General features: G+C 37.4%; 1 protein-coding gene and 4 non-coding genes across 6 annotated transcripts in view; all 5 read right to left on the bottom strand.

Annotated features, from left to right (window-relative positions):
• Positions 1–25,631, bottom strand: part of NOP58 (NOP58 ribonucleoprotein) — a 34,523-nt gene that overhangs the window by 8,451 nt on the left and 441 nt on the right. Inside the window, exons 1-9 of one of the 2 annotated variants that reach the window (XM_086719300.1) lie at positions 18,059–18,137; positions 15,728–15,780; positions 15,411–15,527; positions 10,703–10,824; positions 8,363–8,499; positions 3,966–4,030; positions 2,873–3,007; positions 1,638–1,783; positions 585–711 (exon numbers count right to left, since the gene is read on the bottom strand). In XM_086719300.1, the coding sequence (XP_086575426.1) occupies positions 585–711; positions 1,638–1,783; positions 2,873–3,007; positions 3,966–4,030; positions 8,363–8,499; positions 10,703–10,810 (718 nt within the window). In that variant the 5' untranslated portion in view covers positions 10,811–10,824; positions 15,411–15,527; positions 15,728–15,780; positions 18,059–18,137. Of the gene's footprint in view, positions 1–584; positions 712–1,637; positions 1,784–2,872; positions 3,008–3,965; positions 4,031–8,362; positions 8,500–10,702; positions 10,825–15,410; positions 15,528–15,727; positions 15,781–18,058; positions 18,138–25,631 lie in introns of those variants that run through there. The other variant, XM_025932535.2, reaches the window with a different exon arrangement.
• On the bottom strand, positions 348–431 carry LOC112849175 (small nucleolar RNA SNORD11). The gene has a single exon (XR_003222600.1). It is a non-coding gene; the product is annotated as a small nucleolar RNA SNORD11 (small nucleolar RNA).
• On the bottom strand, positions 1,501–1,582 carry LOC112849176 (small nucleolar RNA SNORD11B). The gene has a single exon (XR_003222601.1). It is a non-coding gene; the product is annotated as a small nucleolar RNA SNORD11B (small nucleolar RNA).
• Positions 15,547–15,633, bottom strand: LOC112849168 (small nucleolar RNA SNORD70). The gene has a single exon (XR_003222594.1). It is a non-coding gene; the product is annotated as a small nucleolar RNA SNORD70 (small nucleolar RNA).
• LOC112849167 (small nucleolar RNA SNORD70) lies at positions 17,421–17,509 on the bottom strand. The gene has a single exon (XR_003222593.1). It is a non-coding gene; the product is annotated as a small nucleolar RNA SNORD70 (small nucleolar RNA).

Raw genomic sequence — 25,631 nt, 5'->3', positions numbered from 1 at the left:
TCCAATAATATAACGAGCTAGTAATTCACTCTATTTGCAACTATTCAATTTTATAGTATTTTATAGCATACCTTCTTTGTAAAATCACTATATACATGTTTGAAGTTTTATGATAAATTATTAAAAATATTTTGCATGTCAAATATATTAAAATAGCGTATTTTAAAATAGCATATTTAATAGTGAACCAAATTCTCAATCAAGCATATATATCAACCCTTGTGATAACTATTCCTATTTTAATCTGATGAGTTTTTAGTATCAGGAAATATTAACTGATTTCATCCTCCTGCACTTCATCTGAATATTCTAATTAATGGTAACAAACTTCTGAAAATGGACCATAAGTGTCTCAGAAGAGGTAGTGACTAAAGATGCCTTCATTATCCAAAAGGAAATCAGGCATACAAATTAGAATCATCATTGAACACTTACTTGGTCCTTGGTTCTCCCCAATATACTATCTACTTCTATTTTTTACCAAAAATTTCTAATAAATGTAATTTGAAGAGTAAAAAATAATCCTAGTAGAAAATAACTCAACTCTAAATATTCCTATTTACCAGTCACATTAAAATCATCACCTGCATGAGCAATGAGCCGTGCTCCCACTAATTCCCCAACCATGACTGTAACATTCGGTGCAATGGCCATCATTCGATTTTGTAGATATTCATAGAGCTGGGTTCTATACTCTGAGATTTCAATTACCTAGTATAAAGAACAAAGTGGATATGTCATAAATGATCTGAGTAAAAATTATATAAAAACCACCGTCTGAAACATTACAGTCCTTCCTAAATTATCACAGAACAGCTGTGCAATCCTGGGAAAATGAACCACTCCTTACCTCAGTTTCTCATTTTAATACATATTTTATGAGATAATAAATGTAAACAACCTAATACGCTGCCTAAAAATGTTAGTCAACTATTAATTTGGTTAAGTGCTCAGCTTTGCCTCAGGTCATGATCTCACGGTTTGGGAGTTCAAGCCCTGCATCGGGCTCTGCGCTGACAGAGCAAAGCCTGCTTCAGATCCTCTGTCCCCCTCTCTTTCTGCCTCTTCCCTGTTCATGCTCTCTCTCAAAAACAAACATTAAAAAAAACACAAACAAACAAAAACTCCAAGGGCTAGACATTGTGTCATCCTCTTTGGTACTTTTTTTTTTTTTTTTTTTTAAGATTTTGTTTTTAAGTAATCTCTGTACCCAACATGGGGCTAGACTTTAAACCCTGAGATTAAAAGTCACATGCTCTATCAACTAAGCCAGCCAAGTGCCCCTTCTTTGTGATTCTTGTTTAACTATCTCCAAATGCGCAAAAAGGGGCTCTAGGCTACAAACACAGAGGCTGGAATTAAATAATTCAAACTGTAATTCTCGGTCTTCTTAATGGATTTATAATTCATTATCCAGACAATGCTGACAATACAAATAAATTAGATAGTGTTCTATTAACTTTACTTCAGTATTATTTCCCCCACTAAATATATAAATCAAGATGGCATCAGATGAGGTAGTGACTGAACACCCTCATATTTGTCAGGTGATTAGTAAATTTAAAAATCATCATTGCCATCAGAAAATTATTACATAGCTGGTTCCAACACAACTAGTTTCTCCATGTATAGTTTACCTGAGTGCAGAGATGTAGAATATTGCAAATATCTTCTTCTGAAACCTCTGTTCCCATTGATATCTCTGCAGCTGCTTTCACTTCTGCTTCAACTTCCTCTGGCAGTAATTCAGAAAGTTTAGCTGAGGCATAATTCTTCCTGTCGCCTATGGAATGTTTGCAGAGGATGAGGAAGTATCATTCTTCAACAAATTATATAAAACCCAAATAGTAACAAAACAAAACAAAACAAAACAAAACTAAGGTAGAAATAAGCCAATGAAAAGGGTACCTAAACAAAACAAAAAGCAAACAAGTCTGACCTGGATATTTTTCTTATGTAAAGGCTTAATTTTAGAGCTTAAAATCTCTCCCCACATTTCTATTCAAAAAAAATATGAATTAGATAAAAACAAAATACCCCATGAAATAGGACTGATAATATTGTGACAATTTGTAGCCAAGGTTTTATTAAAGCCAGTGCCATGAATTCTTGCGGTGGTAATATGGTAATATAACATGAACCTGGTAAGTCCTATTTATCAACAATGCCCAAGCCCCTCTACTAATATTACTGTACTATTAATATAGAATATAACAGTAACAGCATAGACAGCGTACTAGTTTTATTATTAATATAATGCACAATATTCGAAGTCTACAGTTGTTCGTATTAATGGCAAATTCACTAGGAGATATATTCATCTGAAGATGCCATTTTCAGAAAAACCAAATTAGAGGGGCATCTGGGTGGTTCAGTCGGTTGAGTACCTGACTCTTGATTTTGGCTCAGGTCATGATCTTACAGTTTGTGTCAGGTCATGATTTTACAGTTTGTGGGTTTGAGCCCTGCACTGGGCTCTGTGCTGTAAGTGTGGAGCCTGCTTGGAATTCTCTCTCATTCCCCATCTCTCTGCCCCTCCCCAGGTTGTGCTTGCTTGTGTTCTCTCTCTCAAAATAAATAAATGAACTTAAAAAAAGAAAAAAGAAAGGAAGGAAGGAAGGAAGGAAGGAAGGAAGGAAGGAAGGAAGGAAGGAAGGGAAAAACCAAATTAGAGAATGATGCTCTGTTGTACAGGCCATCAAAATCACAGATGACTGTATCTGAATTCTAACAGACACTAAGATCACTACACTCCCAAACACATAAAAGTCATAAGGAACTCTGGGAAGCTCAAGGAAAAAGCATTACTATAAACTCATGTTTTTGGATGCAAATAATTATTTTCAATGCCTTAAAAGATAAAGTTACTCACCAACTTTCTGTAAACACTTGCAGTATGTCAAATTATCTGAAATAATTTTTCCTAATTCAGGAAAATGCCAGCCATACCATTCTCTACACCGCATAATGTAGTTGTTTAGTTCTTTATCTAGATCATCTAACAAGGCTGCAGGAGATTAAGATGGAAAAGAAAAGAACTTTTAAAAAGGCTTTGAAAAACTGTGGTAAAATATACATAAAATTTACTATTTTAACCATTTTCAAGTGTAGGTTTCAGTGGCATCAAGTACATTCACAATGTTGAGCAACAGTCACCCACTACCCATTTCTAGAACTCTTTCATCATACCAAATGGAAACTCTGCACCCAATAAATAACACGCCATCTTCTCCTCCTCCCATCTCCTGGTTATCTCTTCTACTTCCATTCTCTATGAACTTGCCTGTTTTAGGTACCTCATAAGTGGAACCACACAATAGTAATGTTTTTTGTGTGGTTTATTTCTCCTAGCAGGTTTTCAAAACTCATATAACATGTTGTAACATGTATTAGAACTTCATTCCTTCTTAAAGATAAATAATAATCCATTGTGTGTATGTATTCCATTTTGTTTACCCATTCATCTGTTAATGGGTATATGGGTTGTTTCCATCTTTTGGCTATTGTGAATAACGCTACTGTGAACGCAGATGTATATATACCTGTGAGTATCTGCTTTCAATTCTTTGGAGTATATACCCAGAAATGCAATTGCCATTTAAAGGGATTTTTAAAACTAGAAACTGTTAAGAATCTGATGTTTTCAAAATTCATTTAATGACTTAGGAAAACGACCTATTACAAAGCCAAGTGAAAAAAGCACAATGCAATAGATCCTACTTAGTCATTTACTTCACAGAAAAACACACATCTGTTAACATCACTAGTGTTAATTCACGTTATTTCTACCTAGTTAAATTATGGGTGGTTTTCCTTCTCAATTCTGCATTTTCTAGTTTCTCTACTTCATTACTAAAAATTCTAACTGATCTCCTTTCCCTTCCTCAAGTGCTAACATTACAAAAATACAGTTTTAACAGGAGGAAAAAGTCATGAGGATTAGGCCTCCCATGGATTATACTTACAAATTGCCTGAACAATCATGGTATCCACTTTATCAGCACTAAATTTCAATCTATATCGGGACAAGCTGGGGATAAAAGGGAAAAATAAGAAATTACTGACAGCATCTATGAAAAGAACTAACAGCTTAAAAAATTGTTTAAAACCAATCCCCTTTTCTTGGAGCTGCATTATTTTAATTTTCCCAGCATGAGAAAATCAGTTGAACAAGAATACAATATGCAAAATCAGGGGAGCCTGGGTGTCTCAGTCAGTTTAAGCATCCAACTCTTGGTTTCGGCTCAGATTGTGATCTCATGGTTCCTGGGTTCGAGCCCCAGGTCAGTGCAGAGCCTGCTTGGGATTCTCTCTCTACCCCTGCCCCACCCATGATCTCTCAAAATAAATAAAACAAACAGAATATAATTATGCAAAACCAGGAAATACACATTTAAATTTTTTAATGTTTATTTATTTTTGAGAGAGAGACAGAGAGACAGAGAAAGAGCATGCGCCAACAGAGTGCGTGAGATCATGACCTGAGCTGAAGTCACTTAACAGACTCACTTAACTGACTACTCAAGAGCAACGTGAAAATACACATTTAAAAGGAAAATACATCTGTCCTGCTATAACCTATATTTCAGAAACATGAATTAATTTATGACAGACAAAAAGGATGATGCTGTGCAATGCAAGTCATATTGGCTCATACATGATTTTTACAAGGTATCAATGCTTTATACCAGTAGGTAAATAAAAGTACAGCACTGTTAACACCTGAAAACAGAAAGCCATGGAAGAACAAAATTGTACATAAGGATTTTTTTAAATTGTACTTATATTTATTTATTCTTATGTTTTGTCTCCCTCCCTGTTTTTATATTATTTTTGCTTTCCCTCCCTTATGTTCATGTTTTGTATCTTGAAGTCCTCATAAGAGTGAAGTCATATATTTGTCTTTCTCTAATTTCATTTAGCTTAATACCCTCTAGTTTCATCTATAGTTGCAAATGACAAGATCTCATTCTTTTGATTGCTGAGTAAAATTCCATTGTGTGTACACACACACACATCCATCAATGGACATCTGGGCTCTTTCCATACTTTGGCTATTGTGGATAGAGCTACTATAAACATTGGGGTGCACATGTCCCTTTAAAACAGCACACCTGTATCCCCTGGATAAATACCTAGTAGCGCAATTGCTGGGTCGTAGGGTAGTTCTATTTTCAATTTTTTAAAAAATCTCCATACTATTTTCCAGAGTGGCTGTACTGGTTTGCATTCCCACCAGCAGTATACAAGGGTTCCTCTTTTTCCACATCCTCACCAACATCTGTTGTTGCCTGAGTTGTTATTGTTAGCCATTCTGACAGGTGTCAGGTGGTATTTCATTGTGGTTTTGATTTGTACTTCCCTGATGATGAGTGATGTTGAGCATGTTTTCATGTGTTGGTTGGCCATCTGGATGTCTTCTTTGGAGAAGTGTCTATTCATGTCTCTTGCCCATTTCTTCACTGGATTATTTGCTTTTTGGGTGTTGAGTTTGATATGTTCTTTATAGATTTTGGATACTAACCCTTTATCTGATATATCGTTTCAGGTATCTTCTCCCATTCTGTCAGTTGCCTTTTAGTTTTGCGGTTTACTCCGCTGTGCAGAAGCTTTTTATTTTGATGAGGTCCCAATAGTTCATTTTTGCTTTTGTTTCCCTTGCCTCCAGAGACGTGTTCAGCAAGAAGTTGCTGTGACCAAGACCAAAGAGGTTTTTGCCTGCTTTCTCTTTGAGGATTTTGATGGCTTCCTGTCTTACATTTAGGTCTTTCATCCATTTTGAGTTTATTTTTGTGTATGGTGTAGGAAAGTGGTCCAGATTCATTTTTCTGCATGTCGCTGTACAGTTTTCCCAGCACCACTTGCTGAAGAAACTGTCTTTATTCCATTCGATATTGTTTCGTGCTTTGTCAAAGATTAGCTGGCCATACGTTTTGTGTCCATTTCTGGGCTCTCTATTCTGTTCCATTGATCTGAGTGTCTGTTTTTGTGTCAGTACCATACTGTCTTGATGATTACAGCTTTGTAATACAGTTTGAAGTATGGGATTGTGATGCCTCCAGCTTTGGTTTTCTTTTAAGACTGCTTTGGCTACTCGGGGTCTTTTCTGGTTCCATACAAATTTCAGGATTGTTTGTTCTAGCTCTGTGAAGAACGCTGGTGTTATTTTGATAGGATTGCCATAAGGGTTTCTTAATCTTGGCACTGTTAACAATGCGGGCCAGATAATTCTTTGCTGTAGGGGCCTATTCTGTGTAGAGTGGATGTTTAGCAATATCCCTGGCCTCTACCCATTATGTTAGACCTGAACCCGTATGTCACAACCAAAAATATCTCTAGACACTACCAAATTTCCTCTACGGGATATTTAATTGCCCCTGATTGAGAACCACTACTGTTATACAATGCCAACTAATCAAAAGCTTGTACCTTGACTCAGTTTAGCTAGTAATGTTCTTTTAAAAATGCTTATTACATAGGGGCGCCTTGGTGGCTCAGTCAGTTGAGCATCTTGATTCCTGACTTCAGCTCAGGTAGTGATATCACAGTAAGTCCTGAGATACAGCCACTCGCACGCCACAGTAAGTGAAGCTGGCTCCAGATTCTTTCTCCCTCTACCCCTCTGCACAACCTCACAAGTGCTTACTCTCTCGCTCAAAAAAAAAATGCTTGTTACAAAGTTCTTCTTGACTTTTATGTATTTTGTTCATCTCCATAACTCAGTAGCTTTAACCCTTTCATTGATTTATGCTATGTTTTGTTCAAAGGTACAGATCTGTTTATAGTATTATTCCTTTTATATAAATTTAACGTGTCTTTTTAACTGTATTAACACAGAGCTTTTTTTAAAAGTTCATTTTGAGACAGCACTAATGGGGGAGGGGCAGAGAGAGGAGACAGACAGACACAGAATCCAAAGCAGGCTCCAGGCTCCAAGCCATCAGCCCAGAGCCCGACGCTAGGCTTGAACTCATGAAAACTGTGAGATCGTGACCTGAGCCAAAAGGACACTTAACCAAATGAGCCAGCCAGGATTACAGGGCTATTTTTGATAGTGCTCTGGTTATAAAGTTGCATAGATTCTGAGTAGTCTACCTTTAATCCTATCTATTCTTCACCAAAAAATCCTGATAGTTTAGTACAATTTCATAATATGCCGAGCTTTTTGGGAAAACATACCACAGTAAAACAGAAATGCCTGTTCTTTTTTTTTTTTTTTAATGTTTATTTATTTTATTGTTTAAAATTTATTTATTTATTTATTTTATTTTTATTTTTTTTAATATATGAAATTTATCATCAAATTGGTTTCCATACAACACCCAGTGCTCATCCCAACAGGTGCCCTCCTCAATACCCATCACCCACCCTCCCCTCCCTCCCACCCCCCATCAATCCTCAGTTTGTTCTCAGTTTTTAAGTCTCTTATGCTTTGGCTCTCTCCCACTCTAACCTCTTTTTTTTTTTTTTCCCCTTCCCCTCCCCCATGGGTTTCTGTTAAATTTCTCAGGATCCACATAAGAGTGAAAACATGGTATCTGTCTTTCTCTGTATGGCTTATTTCACTTAGCAGAACACTCTCCAGTTCCATCCACGTTGCTACGAAAGGCCATATTTCATTTTTTCTCATTGCCACGTAGTATTCCATTGTGTATATAAACCACAATTTCTTTATCCATTCATCAGTTGATGGACATTTAGGCTTTTTCCATCATTTGGCTATTGTTGAGAGTGCTGCTATAAACATTGGGGTACAAGTGCCCCTATGCATCAGTACTCCTGTATCCCTTGGATAAATTCCTAGCAGTGCTATTGCTGGGTCATAGGGTAGGTCTATTTTTAATTTTCTGAGGAACCTCCACACTGCTTTCCAGAGCGGCTGCACCAATTTGCAAGAAATGCCTGTTTTAATGGACCTCTGGTTAAACATGATAGGACAATGTGCTTCTCTTTGCCTTATTATAAAAATTCAATTAAAATCAGTAAAACAAGCAACACAGATACACAGCAGACCATAGCCAGTAAGAAAGTTCAGGAAGATGAAGACGGAGGGATAGCAAATGATTCAGCAGATACCAGAGAAAAGAAAAAAGAGAAAGCCCAAGTATTGTGGGACCCAATGCTCATAAGGCAGAGAATGCTTATGATGAGGACTGCCTGGTTTCCAGCCCTGGCTTCGTCACTTACCAGATAACTGACTTTGGGCATCAGATTCATCTATAAAACGAGGATACTACTACTACTACCTTCCTCATAAAATTATTATGAGAATTAAATTAGTATTTACAATATGGTTAAACCAGTGCAACATAATTGCTTATTAAACAGAAATAAGCGGACTTTGTTTTCCAGTAAATCTCACCTGTGTGCCAATCCAAGACACATAGCTGCCATTTCACGTGGTTCTACTCCAGGGATTAATCCATCCATCTGGGAACGAATTCCTCTCATAAGTTCATTAACAACAGGACTATGGATACAACTGAGATTCAGCTTTTCCTGTAAGAATAAGAATATCTGTATTAAGTTCCTAAAACCATTTAATTATTAAAATAGAACAGATTTAAATATATATTTCTCAGTTTCTTAAAAAGCAGTTTCTAGTGTGTGGGGAGAACACCAAATGCAGATTTAAAGAATTTTTTTTAATATTTATTTTTGAAAAAGAGAGTATGTGAGCAGGGGAAGGGTAGAGAGAGAGGGAGACACAGAATTTGAAGTAGGCTCCAGGCTCTAGCTGTCAGCACAATGACCAACAGAGGGCTGGAACTCATCAGGCTGGGCTCAAACTCACAGACCGAGAGATCATGACCTGAGCTGAAGTTGGATGCTTAACTAAGTAAGTCACCTAGGGCCCCCAGACTTTTTTGACACGGTCCAGTACTATAAATGTACTTTCTCTTCCTTACGATTCTTCTCTTTGTAAAAAATATTTTAAGTAATCTCTATACCCAACATGGGTCTCAAACTCACAATCCCAAGATCAAGAGTTGCATGCTCCACCTACTGAGACAGCCAGGCGCTCCCGATTTTCTTAGTAACATTCTTTCCTCTAGCTTACTGTATTGTAAGAATACAGTATCTAATACGCGTTGACATACAGAATATGGGTTAATAAACTATGCATGTCATTGGTAAGACTTCTGATCAACAGTAGGCTTTTAGTAGTAAAATTTTGGGGGAGTCAAAAGTTGTACACAGATTTCTGACTGTGTGTGCGTGTGTGGGGGGGATGGGTTGGCACCCCAACGCCTAAGTTGTTCAAGGGTTTACTATACAATTTTTTTACACACACACCTCCACACATTAATAAATTTTGTTCTGCACCCATTCATTTCTTTTCACTTTGCATTGTATTTGGTATTCAATTCAATAATTCATTGTATTGTGCTAGTTTATCCAATGCAAATTATGACATGCATGCAAAATTAGATGTATTACATCATGTTTAAGAAACAAATATTTGGTATGTATGAGTGATCTTCAGTGTAAGTTTTTAAAACAGAGAAACTGAAAAGAAAAAAATAAAAATACCCATAATCCCACCATTCAACAATTTCTTCTGTACTATGCTAAAATCTAATGTTTTCAACAGAAAATTACAAACACTTGTGGGCACACCAAAGAATGAAGATAGAGATTGACATCATCACAGAAAACTTCATTACTTACCAGACAGTGTTAGAAATTCATTTAATTGAACTTCTTAAATTCACAATCCTGGACAAAAAACCCCCTCAAATCTACTTAGCATTTTCTTACCTAAAAAGACCTATATAACAAACACGGGGTGCCTGGGTGGCTCAGTCAGTTGAGCATTTGACTCTGGCTCAGGTCATGATCTCATGGTTCATGGGTTCGAGCCCCATATCGGGCTTGCTGCTGTAAGCGCAGAGTCCACTTAGGATCTTCTGTCCCTCTCTCTTTGCCCCTCCCCAACTCGCACACGTGCACTCTCTCAAAAATAAATAAAACAGTAAAAAAACAAAAACAAAAAAATGAAAAAAAAACACAAAACCCTACAACATAATATAAACCTTACTTCAAGAATTAGAGGTATAGAACACCTGGCTGGCTCAGTTGGAAGGAGCACAGAGGGTCTTGATCTCAGGGTTGTGAATTCAAGTCCCATGTTGAGCGTAGAGATTACTTAAATAAACAAACTTAAAAAAAAACCCAAAACAGAGGTATATTCACGAACATAATAATTAACCTGTCACTGTAAGATCTACAATAACCACTGAAGATCAAACTATCGCAACCGGCTCTCAAACTCTTCTTTTCGTTCTTGGGAGCCCATTTTTCCACTATTTCTACCAATCTCTAGAAACTCTACCCCCTGCTAAAGTTTTCTAATAAACACACACACTCAAAAGAAATGTCATGTTTCCATTTCTGTTGAAAGAAAAAGAAATGTGGCTGAACAAAGACATGGCAGAATACAGTGTTAACACATTATCTCTGGGCAGCAAGATTAAAGCTATTTTTTTTTTTAAATCATTTTAGGGGTATCAATATTTTCTACAATGACCAGGTATTACTTTTATATGCTTAGTACATAATGGAAATCAATTATTCTATAGGTAAAGGAGAAAAGATCAAGTATGAGAACTTAAAACAACCAACTCAATGCAAAGCCAAGTCTTTGTAGTTGCTAAGCTGTATGGTGAACTCTGATTAGCAGGCATGAAAAAAAAATTACCTTTATGACCCCTCCTAGTTTAGCATCAGCTACAGCCAAGGGTTCATGAGCTTCTTTTACTATTTTCTTCAGAACTTTCTTCAGCTGCTTATTGATTTTGCCCTCCATCAGAGCTGTAAATGCTTTTGAGGAAAAAAAAAAAAAAAAATCAAAAGAATTCTCAAGTTTCTAATTTTAAGAACTTAAGCTCTCATTTAAACTTAAAAGATAAAGCAAAATAAACACTTCCTTTTACCTTTCAAAAAGGGTGAATTTAACATTACTTCTACAATGAAATGATAAATGTAAAAAACACTGAAGGAGTTACACATTTGAATTTCATCTGATCTTCCCACCCCCATTTCAGCTCTAGAATTGGGAATTAAAGCAGAACCAACATTCCTTTCCCTATGTAATAGGAAATCTACTCTTGAACTCAGAGCTAAAATCATAAAACGTTAGAAACAATCTATTCTGGAATCAAAAGTAAATTCCCTCTCCTATATCATTATAAACAAACTGGCCTGTAAAAGGAGTATATTCATTTGGAAGGTCCTGCTGTGGGGTAAGGATGTCTGAGTGGAGGGCTTTTGCTAATCCTGATTCAGATATGTCATCAGGCCTCTGCTTGTAAACCTCCAGTGATGGGGAATTCCCCACTAAAGACAGCCTCTTCAATCTGAGACTGCTTTCATTTTTGGAAGGTTCTAAATCTTTTAATTTGTAAGTCTCACTGTTCTTTAGGCTTACACTTAGATCTTCTGGACCCACATGGACTGACACCTCCTGTTATCTGTGATGGTTCTGGCTGAATTTAAAGTACTCCTGGCAGGAAGGAATTCTGTCGCAATTTCTAAGGCCAGGCAATTTATGCTTTATCAGCCAGGTATCTGCTCTTTCCTGACCACATCTCCATCCATTTGAATTACAAGTCCATTTCACCTGTGTCTGGGAAGATGAAAGGTGAGGACAAAAATCATCTGGCTACCATTAAGCTCTTACAGAGGCTGAGACACTCTAAGAAGTTGAGACTCAAGCTATTTTCGTTAGGTTCCAACCATACTGTACAATACTGACTCCTTATGATCTGCCTTTCTAATAGGAGTTATCTTACTTGCTTTTATAATTAAAAAATTTCAACTTCCAGCTTCTATTCTCAATCTTGCATACCATCGTTTATGCTTAGATTTATCTTCCCTTTATTATGAGAAAACCTGTTAATTACTTTTCATAATATGTATTTTTTTGTTAAGTTTATTTTTGAGACCAAGGGAGACAGTGTAGGGAGGAGGAGAGAGGGAGAGAGAATCCCAAGCACGCTGTGTGCTATCAGTGAGAACCCTGATGGAGAGCTCGATCTGGGCCGCCCCTGTAATATGTACTTTTATTTTTATTTATTTATTTATTTATTTATTTATTTATTTATTTATTTATTTATTTATTTAATGTTTATTTATTTTTGAGACTGAGAGAGACAGAGCACGAATGGGGGAGGGGCAGAGAGAGAGGGAGACACAGAATCGGAAGCAGGCTCCAGGCTCTGAGCCATCAGCCCAGAGCCCGATGCGGGGCTCGAACTCACGGAGCGTGAGATCGTGACCTGAGCTGAAGTCGGACGCTTAACCGACTGAGCCACCCAGGAGCCCCTGTAATATGTATTTTTAAAAGATGGCAAACAGGGGCATGTGGGTGGCTCAGCTGGTTAAGCATCCAACTCTTGATTTCAGCTCAGGTCATGATCTGACAGTTCGTGGGATTGAGCCCCGAGTCAGGTTCCTGCCTGACACTGGAGAGACTGCTTGGAATCCCTGCTCTCTCTCCCTCTCAAAATAAATAAATAGACTTAAAAAATAAATAAATAAAACATGGGAAACAGAGATGGTGATGAAGTTAAGAGGACACTGAGTCTTGGGGTGCCTGGGTGGCTCAGTCGGTTAAGTGTCCGACTTCGGCTCATGTCTTGATCTCGCGGTTCATGGGTTCAAGCCCCGCATCGGGCTCTGTGCTGACAGCTCAGAGCCTGGAGCCTGTTTCAGATTCTGTGTCTCCCTCTCTCTCTGCTCCTCTCCCACTCGCACAGTCTCCCTCTGTCTCAAAAATAAACATTAAAAAAAAAAATTTTTTTTTTAAAATAGAGGACACTGAGTCTTTATTCTATTTCACTAGCCACTTCCCAGTAATTTTCCCACTTCATCCAAATGTAGGCTGGCACCAAATTTTTCTGTGGCATTTGGAAGACTTGCAACTTGGAAATTAGACCGAGATAAAGATAAAGCTCTCCATACCAACAGCATATTTGAATTTCTAGGACCAATATAAATTCTTTTTTTTAAATTCAACCTTTTATTTAAAAAAAAAAAGTTTATTTACTTATTTAAGTAATCTCTACACCCAATGTGGGGCTCAAACTCATGACCCTGAGATCAAGAGTTACACTGCCCCTCCAACTGAGCCAGCCAAGCACCCCAAAGACTTTAAGTAGGCTCCACATCCAATGAGAGGCTTGAACTCATGACCGTGAGATCAAGAGTCTCATGCTCTACCAGCTGAGCCAGCCAGCTCCCCCCCCCGCCAATATAAATTCTTGACATCACAACAGATCAGACTGTTTCTTGGGCTACGGAGTTTTATTTTTATTTTTATTTTTTTTTAATTTTTTTTTCAACGTTTATTTATTTTTGGGACAGAGAGAGACAGAGCATGAACGGGCGAGGGGCAGAGAGAGAGGGAGACACAGAATTGGAAACAGGCTCCAGGCTCTGAGCCATCAGCCCAGAGCCCGACGCGGGGCTCGAACTCATGGACCGCGAGATCGTGACCTGGCTGAAGTAGGATGCTTAACCGACTGCGCCACCCAGGCACCCCTACGGAGTTTTAAATGTACACTACCATATCTATAACCACTCAGTTTTGGTTCTGTCATACTATAATTGCTTTTTACAGGGAGTGGGAAGTTAATTTCCAGGAAAGACTACTCTCTTAATAAGGTGATGTTGAGTTTCTGGTAAAAATAGATGAGAAAAGGCAGATTCCTGACAGAGCTCACTACTTTCATCCCTTTATCCAAAGTATTTATATGCTAGAATCTAGCAATTTGACAGCGAAGAACAATATAGTCTCTGCCTTCCTGGAAGGAAGATGGGTGGAGGGGGGCTGACTTTAAATTCTTAGCTAGTATGGCATTTTAGCCATTTATTTTACAGTATTTTAAGGTATACCAAAAGCTCAGTAGGGAAATGGGATACCTCTCAAGCCTCAGTTTTTCTGTAAAATAGTTATTAATATGTATCCCACAGGATTGTTTCAAGGATTAAACAACAATTTTGAAATGATGAGTACAAAATCTGACACACACTACATGATCAACATATTAGCTATTAATAGTAAAAATCTGGGGGCGCCTGGGTGGCTCAGCTGGTTGAGCATCTGCCTTCGGCTCAGGTCATGATCTCACAGCTCGTGGGTTCAAGCCCCATGTCGGGCTCTGTGCTGACAGCTCAGAGCCTGGAGCCTGCTTCAGATTCTGTGTCTCCCTCTCTCTCTGCCCCTCCCTGACTCATGCTATTTCTCTCAATCTCAAAGATAAACATAAAGAAAAATTAAAATAGTAAAAATCTGCTTCATGTCTGGGTAGAAGTAGACCATTTAATATGGACTGGTCGGAAATAGCCCAAAAAAGATTAAAGAAGTAATATGCAAAAGGGAATTCAAAAGAAGTTACTTGGGATCAGGGCCACTGCACTTTATAGCTTCAGCAGGAGCTGTTCAAATCAGTCTATGTGAATATTGCACACCCCACCCGAGTTGGAAAATAGCGAACACAATCTTTTTCCATAGAGTTTTAACAAAACTCTACCCATGTAATTTTAAAGCTGTGATAAACAGATCTTTTAAAAAATTCTCTAGGCAGGGAGGCACCTGGCTGGCTCAGTTGAAAGAACATGCAACTTGTGATCTTGGGGCCATGACTTCAAGCCCCAAATTGGGTGTAGAGATTACTAAAAAAAAATAAGAACAAAAACTAAAATTAAAAAAATTATCATTGTTGTGCTTTAATAGCTCTATGAGGCTTTATTTACTGACTTACTGATGCAGCAGCCCTAGAACTCTTTTTAAAAATTAAAAAATTGGTCTCATTATTGGGTCTTCCTTCAGCTACCCCACTGCCAATGTTGGGGCGGTCTATTAATATTGTAGCATGTTTAGTTAGATTCCTAATTTTTACAAGAGAATTATACTCCTCTTTTGTGGCTGATGAACAAAATTATTTGGGTCTAACATATTCTTGCCTAATTATAAGCCATATTCTTTATAGTCTACATTTTCAGATTATACCAACAAGCAGTTGGCTGACTTAATATATAGAACTTAAGCAACTGAAAAATCCAGGATTAGAATTTTATATACAGTCTTCTTATTTTCCCTAACACTATTGGGGGGGGGGGGGGGGGAAACAACCTTGTTAAGACCAACTGCTTATTAAAGCCAAACCTAGATGATACACCCTATTACTTTATGTCTGTTCTCCCATTATGAGGACTGGTTGAAGGATATGAGCCATCCATTCTTCATGTTCCCTTCAGATTAACTCTTAAGGCTCTGTGTAGGTTTCACACTAAAAAAAACCCCAAAAAGCTGCTTTATTATTATTTCAACTGTGAATCCTGGCTATTCTCAACTTTACCCTTGAATTAAAATCATCAGAGGGCTGTGCACTTGACTACATTACCTTGGTCCCTTGTAGAACAGCTTTTACTGAATTGTGCTTCAGCATTATGCTGTTGGTTTCCACAGGGAGATCAACTTAACCACTTCTCACACTCATCACATGGGGGGGGAACAAGCCCTATGGTGAAAAAAGCTAACTCAATGTTGTCTCAGTGGTAGTGACGAATTAGAGTTAGATCACTTAAATTCAGTTCCAAAAAGAATGCATCATTGACAACATTGATTAAGGTTAACTCAGGCAACTGAAGCAAATAATCTTTTGATAATACATTGACAAGATTATAAATAAAACCAAAAAAAGCTAGTCTTTCACTTTACCTGCTAATGCTTCTGCTGTATCCTGAAATTTCTCAAAATGTTTTAGCTTTACTCTAGAAGGAAAAAAAAAAAAAAAGAAAAGTTATGAGGGCAAATTGATTCTTCAAAAGCCATATATTTAGGAAAGAGGTTCTGAACTGTTTTCAAAGCACACACCAACAAAATAAATTTTCCTGTCACTGGGCATGAGGGTGCAAAGTTAGATAAATTCATATTAAAACAACTAGTTTCTCCAAATACTAGGTCAGTAATGTCTGGACTAAGAGAAGATTGTAGGGTTTGAAGGAAAAATAGCTAAGAGGTTTGGTACCACATCTCAACCACAGGAAAGATGTCGAAGCCTGAACATAACCTCTGTTGCTTAAATCTGGACACAGATGCCTTTTACTATATGGAATAGGAGACCTTAGAAAAGGAATTAAGAGTACCTCTCAGGTCAGGAATCTCACAACACTGATTTGTCCATCTAGTACAAATGTCATTAAGAAATAGCTAATGGTCTGGGAATGCAAGCTGGTGCAGCCACTGGAAAACAGTAAGGAGGTTCCTCAAAAAACTAAAAATAGAACTACCCTACAACCCAGCAATTGCACTACTAGGCATTTATCCATGGGATACAGGTGTGGTGTTTCGAAGGGACACATGCACCCCCAAGTTTATAGCAGCACTATCAACAATAGCCAAAGTATGGAAAGAGCCCAAATGGCCATCGATGGATGAATGGACAAAGATGTGGCATACACCTACAATGGAGTATTACTCAGCCATCAAAAAGAATGAAATCTTGCCATTTGCAATTACGTGGATGGAAATGGAGGGTATTATGCTAAGTATTAGAAAAAGACAAAAATCATATGACTTCACACATATGAGGACTTTAAGAGACAAAACAGATGAACATAAGGGAAAGGAAACAAAAATAACATAAAAACAGGGAGGGTGACAAAACAGTAGAGACTAAAAATACGGAGAACAAACCGAGGGTTACTAGAAGGGTTGGGGGGGGGGTGAGCTAAATGGCTAAATGGGTAAAGGACATTAAGGAATCTACTCCTGAAATCATTGTTGCACTATATGCTAACTAATTTGGATGTGAATTTTAAAACATAAAAAATTAAATTAAAAAAAAAAAAGAACCATGTTGCTTAATTTCCAAATATTTGTATTCTTAAAACCAATTTACTATTAGCTTGTAATATATTTCTGTTGACATTATAATATATGCCCTGTGAGATTTCAAGCTTTTGAAATTTACTGAATCATATTTTATTACCCAGCATATGGTTTATCTTAAAAAGGCATTCCATCGGAAATTGAAAATAATGTATGATACGGAATTTTGTGAGGTTTATCAATTATATCAAGGTATTCATTATTGTTTTTATCTAATCATTCTATCAATTATGAAGACAGTGATATAAAATTAATCTATTTTGTCTATGATTTTCATTAACACACAGTAAGAAATGTGACAAATAATTCAGGTGTATTTTGTTTAGAAGATAAATGAGACTTAAGCTCCTGTTGTTTAATAAACTCTTCTATAAACAACAACAACAACAAATAGCTAATGGTCAAATCTGACTCCTTATTTTACTTAAGTTACCCTTATTTTACTCTCCTTCTTCCCAACACACTTATGTGCAAGGTAACATCATTTTATATTCAACAAAAATATACAGTTAATTCATAATTCATTGTTGTCTCAGTGGTAGTGACGAATATTTGAGTTAGATCATTTATATTCAGTTCCAACAAGAATACATCATTGACAACAATGAATCACGTTAACTCAGCCAAATGAAGCATACAGCCCTTTAAAAAGAAAAACTAGCCTTCTATTGTCCCTAAAATAGTATTGTCTTAATTAAGGAAGGTTTTCTTATCTGCCAGGGAACAAAAACCCTGGTGATCCCTTAAATACATTTAACAATACAAAGATTTTAGGAAAAAATAGTAATTTCGACTTATTGTGCCTCATCCCATCCCCATTTCCACCCTTTTGAAGTGGCATCTGTTGGTGTCTATGCCTGCATAAACGCATACACAGATCTAAGAGAACCTGGAAACAATGGGATCACATATGTATCACTGAGAAGCATGATTTTCTTGGTATACCACAGTCCTCTCCCCAGGTCACCAAAGGATCTATAGATATACTACAATTTATTCAGCAATTCTATTACTTGGGCCCCCTGGTTAACTCAGCTGATAGAGCATGCAACTCTTGGATCTCGGGGTCATAAGTTCAAGCCCTGCACTGGGTGTAGAGATTACTTAAAAAAAACACACCTAAATGTTAACTAAATTCTTAGTTTCAAGATGACTTACATTTTATTTGCTTTCTCTGGAGTTTCAAATTCTTTCCACAAACTATCAACCTCTTGAAGTTTCTTCTCATTCAAAACCTGTAACAAACATTTAAATGGCATAGCTTAGACATATATAACTACACTCTTCAAGTACAACTATACACGTAAAATGAGAGTGGTGAAAGCTATGTTCTCATTGAAATAATACCAATTTTTTACCCACCATAAATGCGTGATCAAATTAGCAGCTCAAGTGGCCCATTTAATAACTGGATGGAATTGAGTTGATGACTTTGTTTAAAACTTCCCATTTCAAAGGAGTCACTAACACCTTCACAAAACACAGGTTTTTTAATTTTTTAAAAATATTTATTCATTTTCGAAAAGAGAGAGAGAGAGAGACAGAGCGTGAGTGGGAGAGGGGCGAGCGACAGAATCTGAACCAGGCTCCAGGCTCTGGGCTGACAGCACAGAACGCAATGCGGGGCTTGGACTCACAAACCGTGAGATCATGACCTGAGCTAAAGTCGGACGCTTAACCGACTGAGCCACACAGGAGCACCAGCATATGTTTATACAACAACAAAAGACTTTATTTCCCTACTTTCTAGAATAAAGAATAAATTTTATTTACTGCTTATGATCACCCTAACATCAAAGTACTAAGGATTTCTCTAAAACTGAGATACTATCAATTTACATCCTGTTACAAGAAAACTTAAAATGAAAAGGGAAAAAAGGGGCACTTTAAATCTATGAAACAGTCATTAACAATTAGGCATATATATTTAAGGCTTTTTGACAGTCTTCTCAACCTTTTTATTTATGCATACTTTTCAGAATCACACTATACCATTTAGCATAACATGGACACAATTATAGGTTTTGACAACGTAGAATTAGACTGTATGAAAATATCACCATCTTATGCTCTTATAGAAGTTTAAGGTCTTTCTAAATTTTCCTTATTCTCCTTCAGAAAACAGTTTTGTATGTACACATGATGTATTTCTATAAGACATACTTTACTAGAAGTGCGGTTAATTGATCATATAGGAAATGCATATTTTATATTTGACAGATGCTACCAAAATGCCTTCAAGAGAGTCTATTAGTTTCATTTAAATCAAGAGTTAAAAGGGACGCCTGGGTGGCTAGTCAGTTAAGCGTCCGACTTCGGCTCAGGTCATGTTCTCGCAGGTGAGTTTGAGCCCTGCGTTGGGCTCTGTGCTGGCAACTCAGAGCCTGGAGCCTGTTTCAGATTCTCCCTCTCCTTCTCTCTCTCTCTCTCTCTCTCTCTGCCCCTCCCCTGCTCACACTCTGTCTCTGTCTCTCAAAAATAAAAACAAACAAACAAAGAGTTAATAAAACATGTCCCACACTCTAATTCTTGATGGGATAAGTCAACTGCCCAAGCATAACACAGGGTAGACTCAATCCTAAAAACCATTTCCTCCAGATTTAACATCCTTGAAACTGACATGCCTTACAACTGATGGGAGGTAAATTTAATTAGCAGTGTAAAATAATAGCATATTAAATTTGGTGAAATATAATACACAGATATTATGTCTTCTTGTGGGAAAAATACTCAACTGATAAATTTAAAACAATACCTTACTGATAAACATTTTATCAAATCCATTATCACAGAATATTTACACAGTAAGATTTATTGCCCAGTTACATCTAGTGTATATTTTTGTGATAAACATAATTACAATACTTCAAGTTGCATTTAATTTCTGTCAGACAAGTATGGCAAGATGATTTTAAGGAGGATTTGTTGTGGGGGTGCCTGGGTAGCTCAGTCAGTTGGGCATCTGCCTCTTGATCTGGGCTCAGGTCATGATCCTAGGGTTGTGGGATCAAGCCCTGTGTTGTGCTCCGTGCTGGGTGTGGGGCCGGGCTTGGGATTCCCTGCCCCACCCATCACCCTCTGCCTCTCTTCCTTAAAAAAGAAGGAGGGGAGGGAGAGGGAGAGAGGATTTGTTGTGTTCTTTAAGTTTAATCTCATACAGACAAATTACATATATTCACAAAACTTGAGAAGTCGGTCAAAACAAATCGAAATGAAAAAACTTAAAAGAACAGAGTAAGAGCACTACATGATCACAAAACACAGTGTTTGTATTAAAAAATTACAAGCTGGGGTGTCTGGCTAGCTCAGTCAAGAGAGTATGTGACTCTTGATCTTGGGATTGTAAATTCGAGTCCCACGTTGGGCACAGAGTTTACTTAAAAATGAAATCTTTACAAAAATTACAAGCCACTAACAGTTTCTTTTCTTTTCTTTTTTTTTTTAAGAGAGACAGAGAGTGAGCGAGCAAGCCCAATGCTGGGCTTGATCATGACCTGAGCCACCCAGGCACCTCTAACAGTTCTATTTTGTGTATCAGGAGAACTTCCAACAAATCTCATGAATGCACTGAAACATTAACTGTTACTTTTTGATTAAGTAAGTTCATAGAATAGTCCTAACTTTTGGAAATAGTTTGTTTAGAGAATGCAGCTAAACCATACCCAAAAAGCTCATGAACTGCTGAGAGCGTATGTATCAAACAGGGGACATGACTCATGAGTAAAATTTATATTTTTTCCTAGTTGAAAAGCAAGATAACATTTGGGTAACAACAGGCATAGTTAAGAGATATTATCAGCATTCTAAAAGCAACAAGGAAAATGTAATGAAAACATTCATGACTACTCAAAGGTCTCCAAAGACTGTTACAAACAAAACCTTGTTACTAAATGTTTCCAATTGTGCTACAACATACTGAAGAGAACATTACTAATAAAGACAGTCTGAACAAAGTAAGAGGTAACTGCTACATTTTCTGTAAAATGTGCCTCAAATTTTAGTCATTTTCAGACAGAGAAATCTGAAAACATTTGTATACAAAGTCCATTTCAAGTTTTATCATTTTGGATGAAGATACAATAATTTCCATTTCCAAGTAGAAACAGTGTGTAGTTATTACCATTAAAACATTTAGCAGGCTGCGGAGCCTGGGTGGCTTAATCGACTTCAGCTTGGGTCATGATCTTGTAGTTTGTGAGTTCGAGCCCTGCGTCAGGCTGTCTGACAGCTCAGAGCCTGGAGCCTGCTTCAGATTCTGTGTCTTCCTCTCTTTCTCCCCCTCCCCCACTTGTGCTCAGTCTCTCTCTCAAAAATAAATAAACATTAAAAAAAATTTAGCAGGCTATTATTGTTCTTAGTTTTAAAACTGGTCTTTATATCTTATACATACTGTAGAGAGCAAGATTGTCTCTCACTCAGGTCAAGCAGTAACTTATGTCACAAGCAACCAAGGGCATTCCACTTAAGACCCCATACTGCCGAAACCAGCACCAGCTGAGACATACTCAGAAAAGATAACCAATAGAAACATAAGAGGTTTGTCAATCAGGACTTATTAAGTCCTTTTTAAAATGGAAGATTTCTGCAGTAAACTGTCAAAACTTTCTTAACACTGACCCTTTCACATCTGACCACATCAAAAAGATAGCTGCTGTCCAAGACCCTGCCTGACTGATGTCTGAACAAAACAGAGATCTTCCACTGCTTGAATATAATAAGCAGTAAGTTCTGTGAGCTGACCTGGACCAGACCAAGGCCACATCTCAACTGTGTAATCAAAGACTTCCTTTCCCCCGTTCTATCTTATTTGTTGTGTAACCTGTCTTGTGCTTTGCTTTCTGTAATGTGTAAGAAGTCAAGTTAAACAGGTAGTGAAATGTTGAGTCTGGAATCCTGAACCTGAGTTATAATTATATTAACCTTGCTCTAACACTGAAAAAAGCTGATACTGTGGAAAGACACAATTCATTTGTGTGCCTGCCTTCACAGCATGAGACATACTTACAGATCAAACTAAATATCCATGGGGCTCCTGGGTGGCGCAGTCAATTAAGCATCTGACTCTTGATCTCGACTGAGGTCATGATCTCACGGTCCATGAGTTCGAGCCCCTCGTCAGGCTCTGTGCTGACAGTTTGGAGCCTAGAGCCTGCTTGGGATTCTGTCTCTCCCTCTCTCTGCCCCTCCCCTGCTTGTGCTCTGTCTCTCAAAATAAAATAAAATAAACTTAAAAAAAAAACCCTAAATATCCAGGATTTGCTTCAAAACAATGTGGGGAGGGGAATGAGAGAGGACACAAAATGGGCCTGCTGAAGCTGAGTAATGGGGTACATGGAGAGTACTCTTCTACTTGTCTCCTTGAAAACTTTCACAATAAAAAGTAAAAACAAACGCATCCCACAGCATGCCAGATAGTCCTAGGGTATCCTCCTCTATTCCACACAGGCATGAAATTTATAAGCAGGAAAGGGCACATTATTATCAAAAGTGACTGTCCCTAATTTTCACTTTTTAATTGGTTATTTTGAGACTTCCTATGTTTTATTTAAATATTCAATGCTGGAGTGCCTGGGTGGCCCCACTTGGGCTCAGGTCATGATCTCAATGAGTTTGAGCCCTGCACTGGTGCAGAACCTGCTTGGGATTCTCTCTCTGCCCTTCCCCCACTCTCATGGGTGTGTCCACGTACGCTCTCACAACATAAATAAATTAAAAAAAATAAACATTCAATGCTAACCTAAAAAAATTTTTTTAATCTTTATTTACTTTTGAGAAAGAGAGCACGTGAGTGAGGGAGCTGGGGAGGAATGGGGGGGGGGGGGGGGGGACACAATCTGAAGCAGGCTCCAGACTGAGCAGTCAGCATAGAGCCCAAGGCAGGGCTTGAACTCACAAACCACGAAATCATGACCTGAGCCAAGCTGGGATGCTTAACTGACTGAGCCACCCAGGCTCCCCTCAATGCTAACTTTTAAAGTTTTATTTCACAAACAAAATGGTTAAGCATTGTACTATGAAACTTGTGTGAGTTGTTACACAGGATGACTTGGAATAGTTTCAAGTGTGAATTATTCAAAAAGGAACAAATTGATACATGCAACATGGATTAGCTTCAAAAGCGTAAGTGAAAAAAGCCAGACACAAAAAACTATTACTTCACTTACATGAAATATCTAGAAATGACAAAATTATACAGACAGTGGTTGCCTAGAGCTCGGTCTGACTTTGACTTGCAAATGGGCAGAACTTTACTTTTTAAGAGGAAGTACTCTAAACTGGATTGTAACTTGCAGAGGTGTATAAATTCTACTAAAATGTATCAAACTGCACCACTTACAATAAGTGAGTTATACAGTATGTAAGCTATACTCAAATGCAGCTGGAAAACCATACTGCTCACTAATCATATTATACATGACCTGTGGTATACACCTAAAAAAAAATCTCTTCCTCATGGCCTTGAGGAAATAAAAGAACACAGAGAGCTGCACTCTACAATGTGATTATTAAAACCAAAAGATGCCTTTAATCTTGCTATGTGTGCCACACAACAAGGAACACAGGTTGAGTTTTTACAATATTCTAAAAATAACAACAGTTCTTTCAGTATTGTCTTTGTATTCACATATAACCATGTTAACACAGTAATTTTTTTAGAAAGTATTTAATTCTTTGTGAATCACTCTGTGTATGTGGCTACATACACAGCGTATATATGCTATATACACACTGGAACATGATAACAGAATAAATGTATTCCTTACTATGACCTGAGGTTTAAAAAGTTTTAAAAATTTCTTGGGGCTCCTGGGTGGCTCAGTCGGTTGAATGTCCACTTGATTTTGGCTCAGGTCACCATCCCAGAGTGGTGACATCCTGCGCAGCATCGGACTCTGCTGCTGAGCATGGAGCCTGCTTTAGATTTTCACCCCCACCCTTGTGTGTGCCTTCTCTTTCTCTCTCAAACTCAAACAAAACACCAAAACAACAACAACAACAAAAGCATTCGTATTAAAGCATGAATTTCATGCAAACCAATATAATTTTATACCCCAGTGTTCTGAAAGATCATGAAAAGGGAGCTAATAATTTTGTACTACATATGCACTTTAATATATAATTTATATACTGTAATATTCACCCTTCTCAAGTGTATGACTTACTTTTTAGCATATTTTCACAAAACTGTGCAACATTAATTCCAGAACATTTTGTATGACTTTTATTAACAATCAGTAACTGCTATTAATCGCAAATATTTGGAAGTGAAATCATTATTTCAATATACTCAAGCCTTTAGTTATTTATCCATTACATGGAACCATAAACCACAATTTGAACAGTGACTTGCAGATAGATGGCATTAGAAACTGACAGAATACTCAAGACTTATTTTTGTGGAGAACATTCTTCATTAATAGAAACCAGTAATTTATTAAGAAACATGGTTAAGTGTTTTATGACCCAGGTCACTACAATTGTAAGTCAATTCCTTCCTAACAAACAGAGGCACACAGTGGACTGCAGAGTTGCCCCTCTCTCTATCAGCATCCAGTGGACAGTACACAATGACTTCAATTTAGATGAAATTCATCCATATACACAAATTCAAAATATGACAGACCATGCTGGCTAAGAAAATTTGGGCACATGTGCAGAATTCTATTTAAGAATTTAGAAAAGATTGCCAAGAAGCTGGGAAAACGTAAAATAGACATACTCCACGTTCCAAAGCTTTCCAAAGTCCCTTAAAATTTCTAATATTGCAATTACAGACAACCCCAATGAGAAAAAATAAGCAAAGCTAGCTATTGGCTTTTACCATTTTATCTCTTAAAAAATAATAAGTAATGTACCAAGTGCAAATGGAACTGTATTTTCAAAAGTCTGAAGAAAACCTTAAAGTTTTCTCTAAAGCAACATTTTGGAAAACTGATTGCAGATTTTCCGCACTCATACCACAGTTTTTTGATTCCTAGCTAGAATCTTACTATACATATTTTATCCATTTTTGCCTTAACAGCACATATATGAAAATTTTGTTTTTCGATGCTACATTTGTAGAACTCAGAAGACTGGCTAGCACATGGATAGCACTCAGTTTCTCATTCTTTCTAACAACTCTATAGCATCCTACTACACGAATGTCCCATTGCTCAATCAGCTCCGTGCTGATAAACTTCAAATTTCAAACTTTATTAAGACAACCAAATCCCAAATTGATTACCATCGGCCCAGATATCTCCCTTAGGTATTAAACTTAAAAAATGACGATTTAACAGACACCGCAAGTTTCACAGCCCAAACTGGACCTTTTTAGTATCCTCCCGTCTCCAAAAAAACCCAACCATCTTGTTTTTTTTCTTCTCTTCGCTACCATCATACCCCACTCACTTCATTCATTAGCCAAACCCACCAGTTCTACCTTCAAAATTTCTCCTGGTATTTATTTCCCTCGGTAGCAACCTTAATCCAAGCAATTTCATCTTGTCTACATTGATGCAAAAATATTCTTCCTTTCTTTCTTGCCTCCTATAATCTATTCTTCACACAGCAACTTCATTAAGACAAGTTTAGATCAAGTCATTCCTCTGCTTAAAACCTTTCAATCATTGCTCAAAACCACTAAGAATAAACCCCAAACTCCTCACCTTTACCTGTGAAATTCTAATACAGCTCCCGCTCACCTCTCTCACCAAGCTAAATGCTCTAACACAGAACCCTGCGCCCC

The sequence above is a fragment of the Puma concolor genome, chromosome C1 (genome assembly GCF_028749965.1).
Source record: "Puma concolor isolate L17-30 chromosome C1, mPumCon1.1.hap2, whole genome shotgun sequence".
NCBI classification, from domain to species: domain Eukaryota; kingdom Metazoa; phylum Chordata; class Mammalia; order Carnivora; family Felidae; genus Puma; species Puma concolor.
This window is presented reverse-complemented; position numbering and strand designations above follow the sequence as displayed.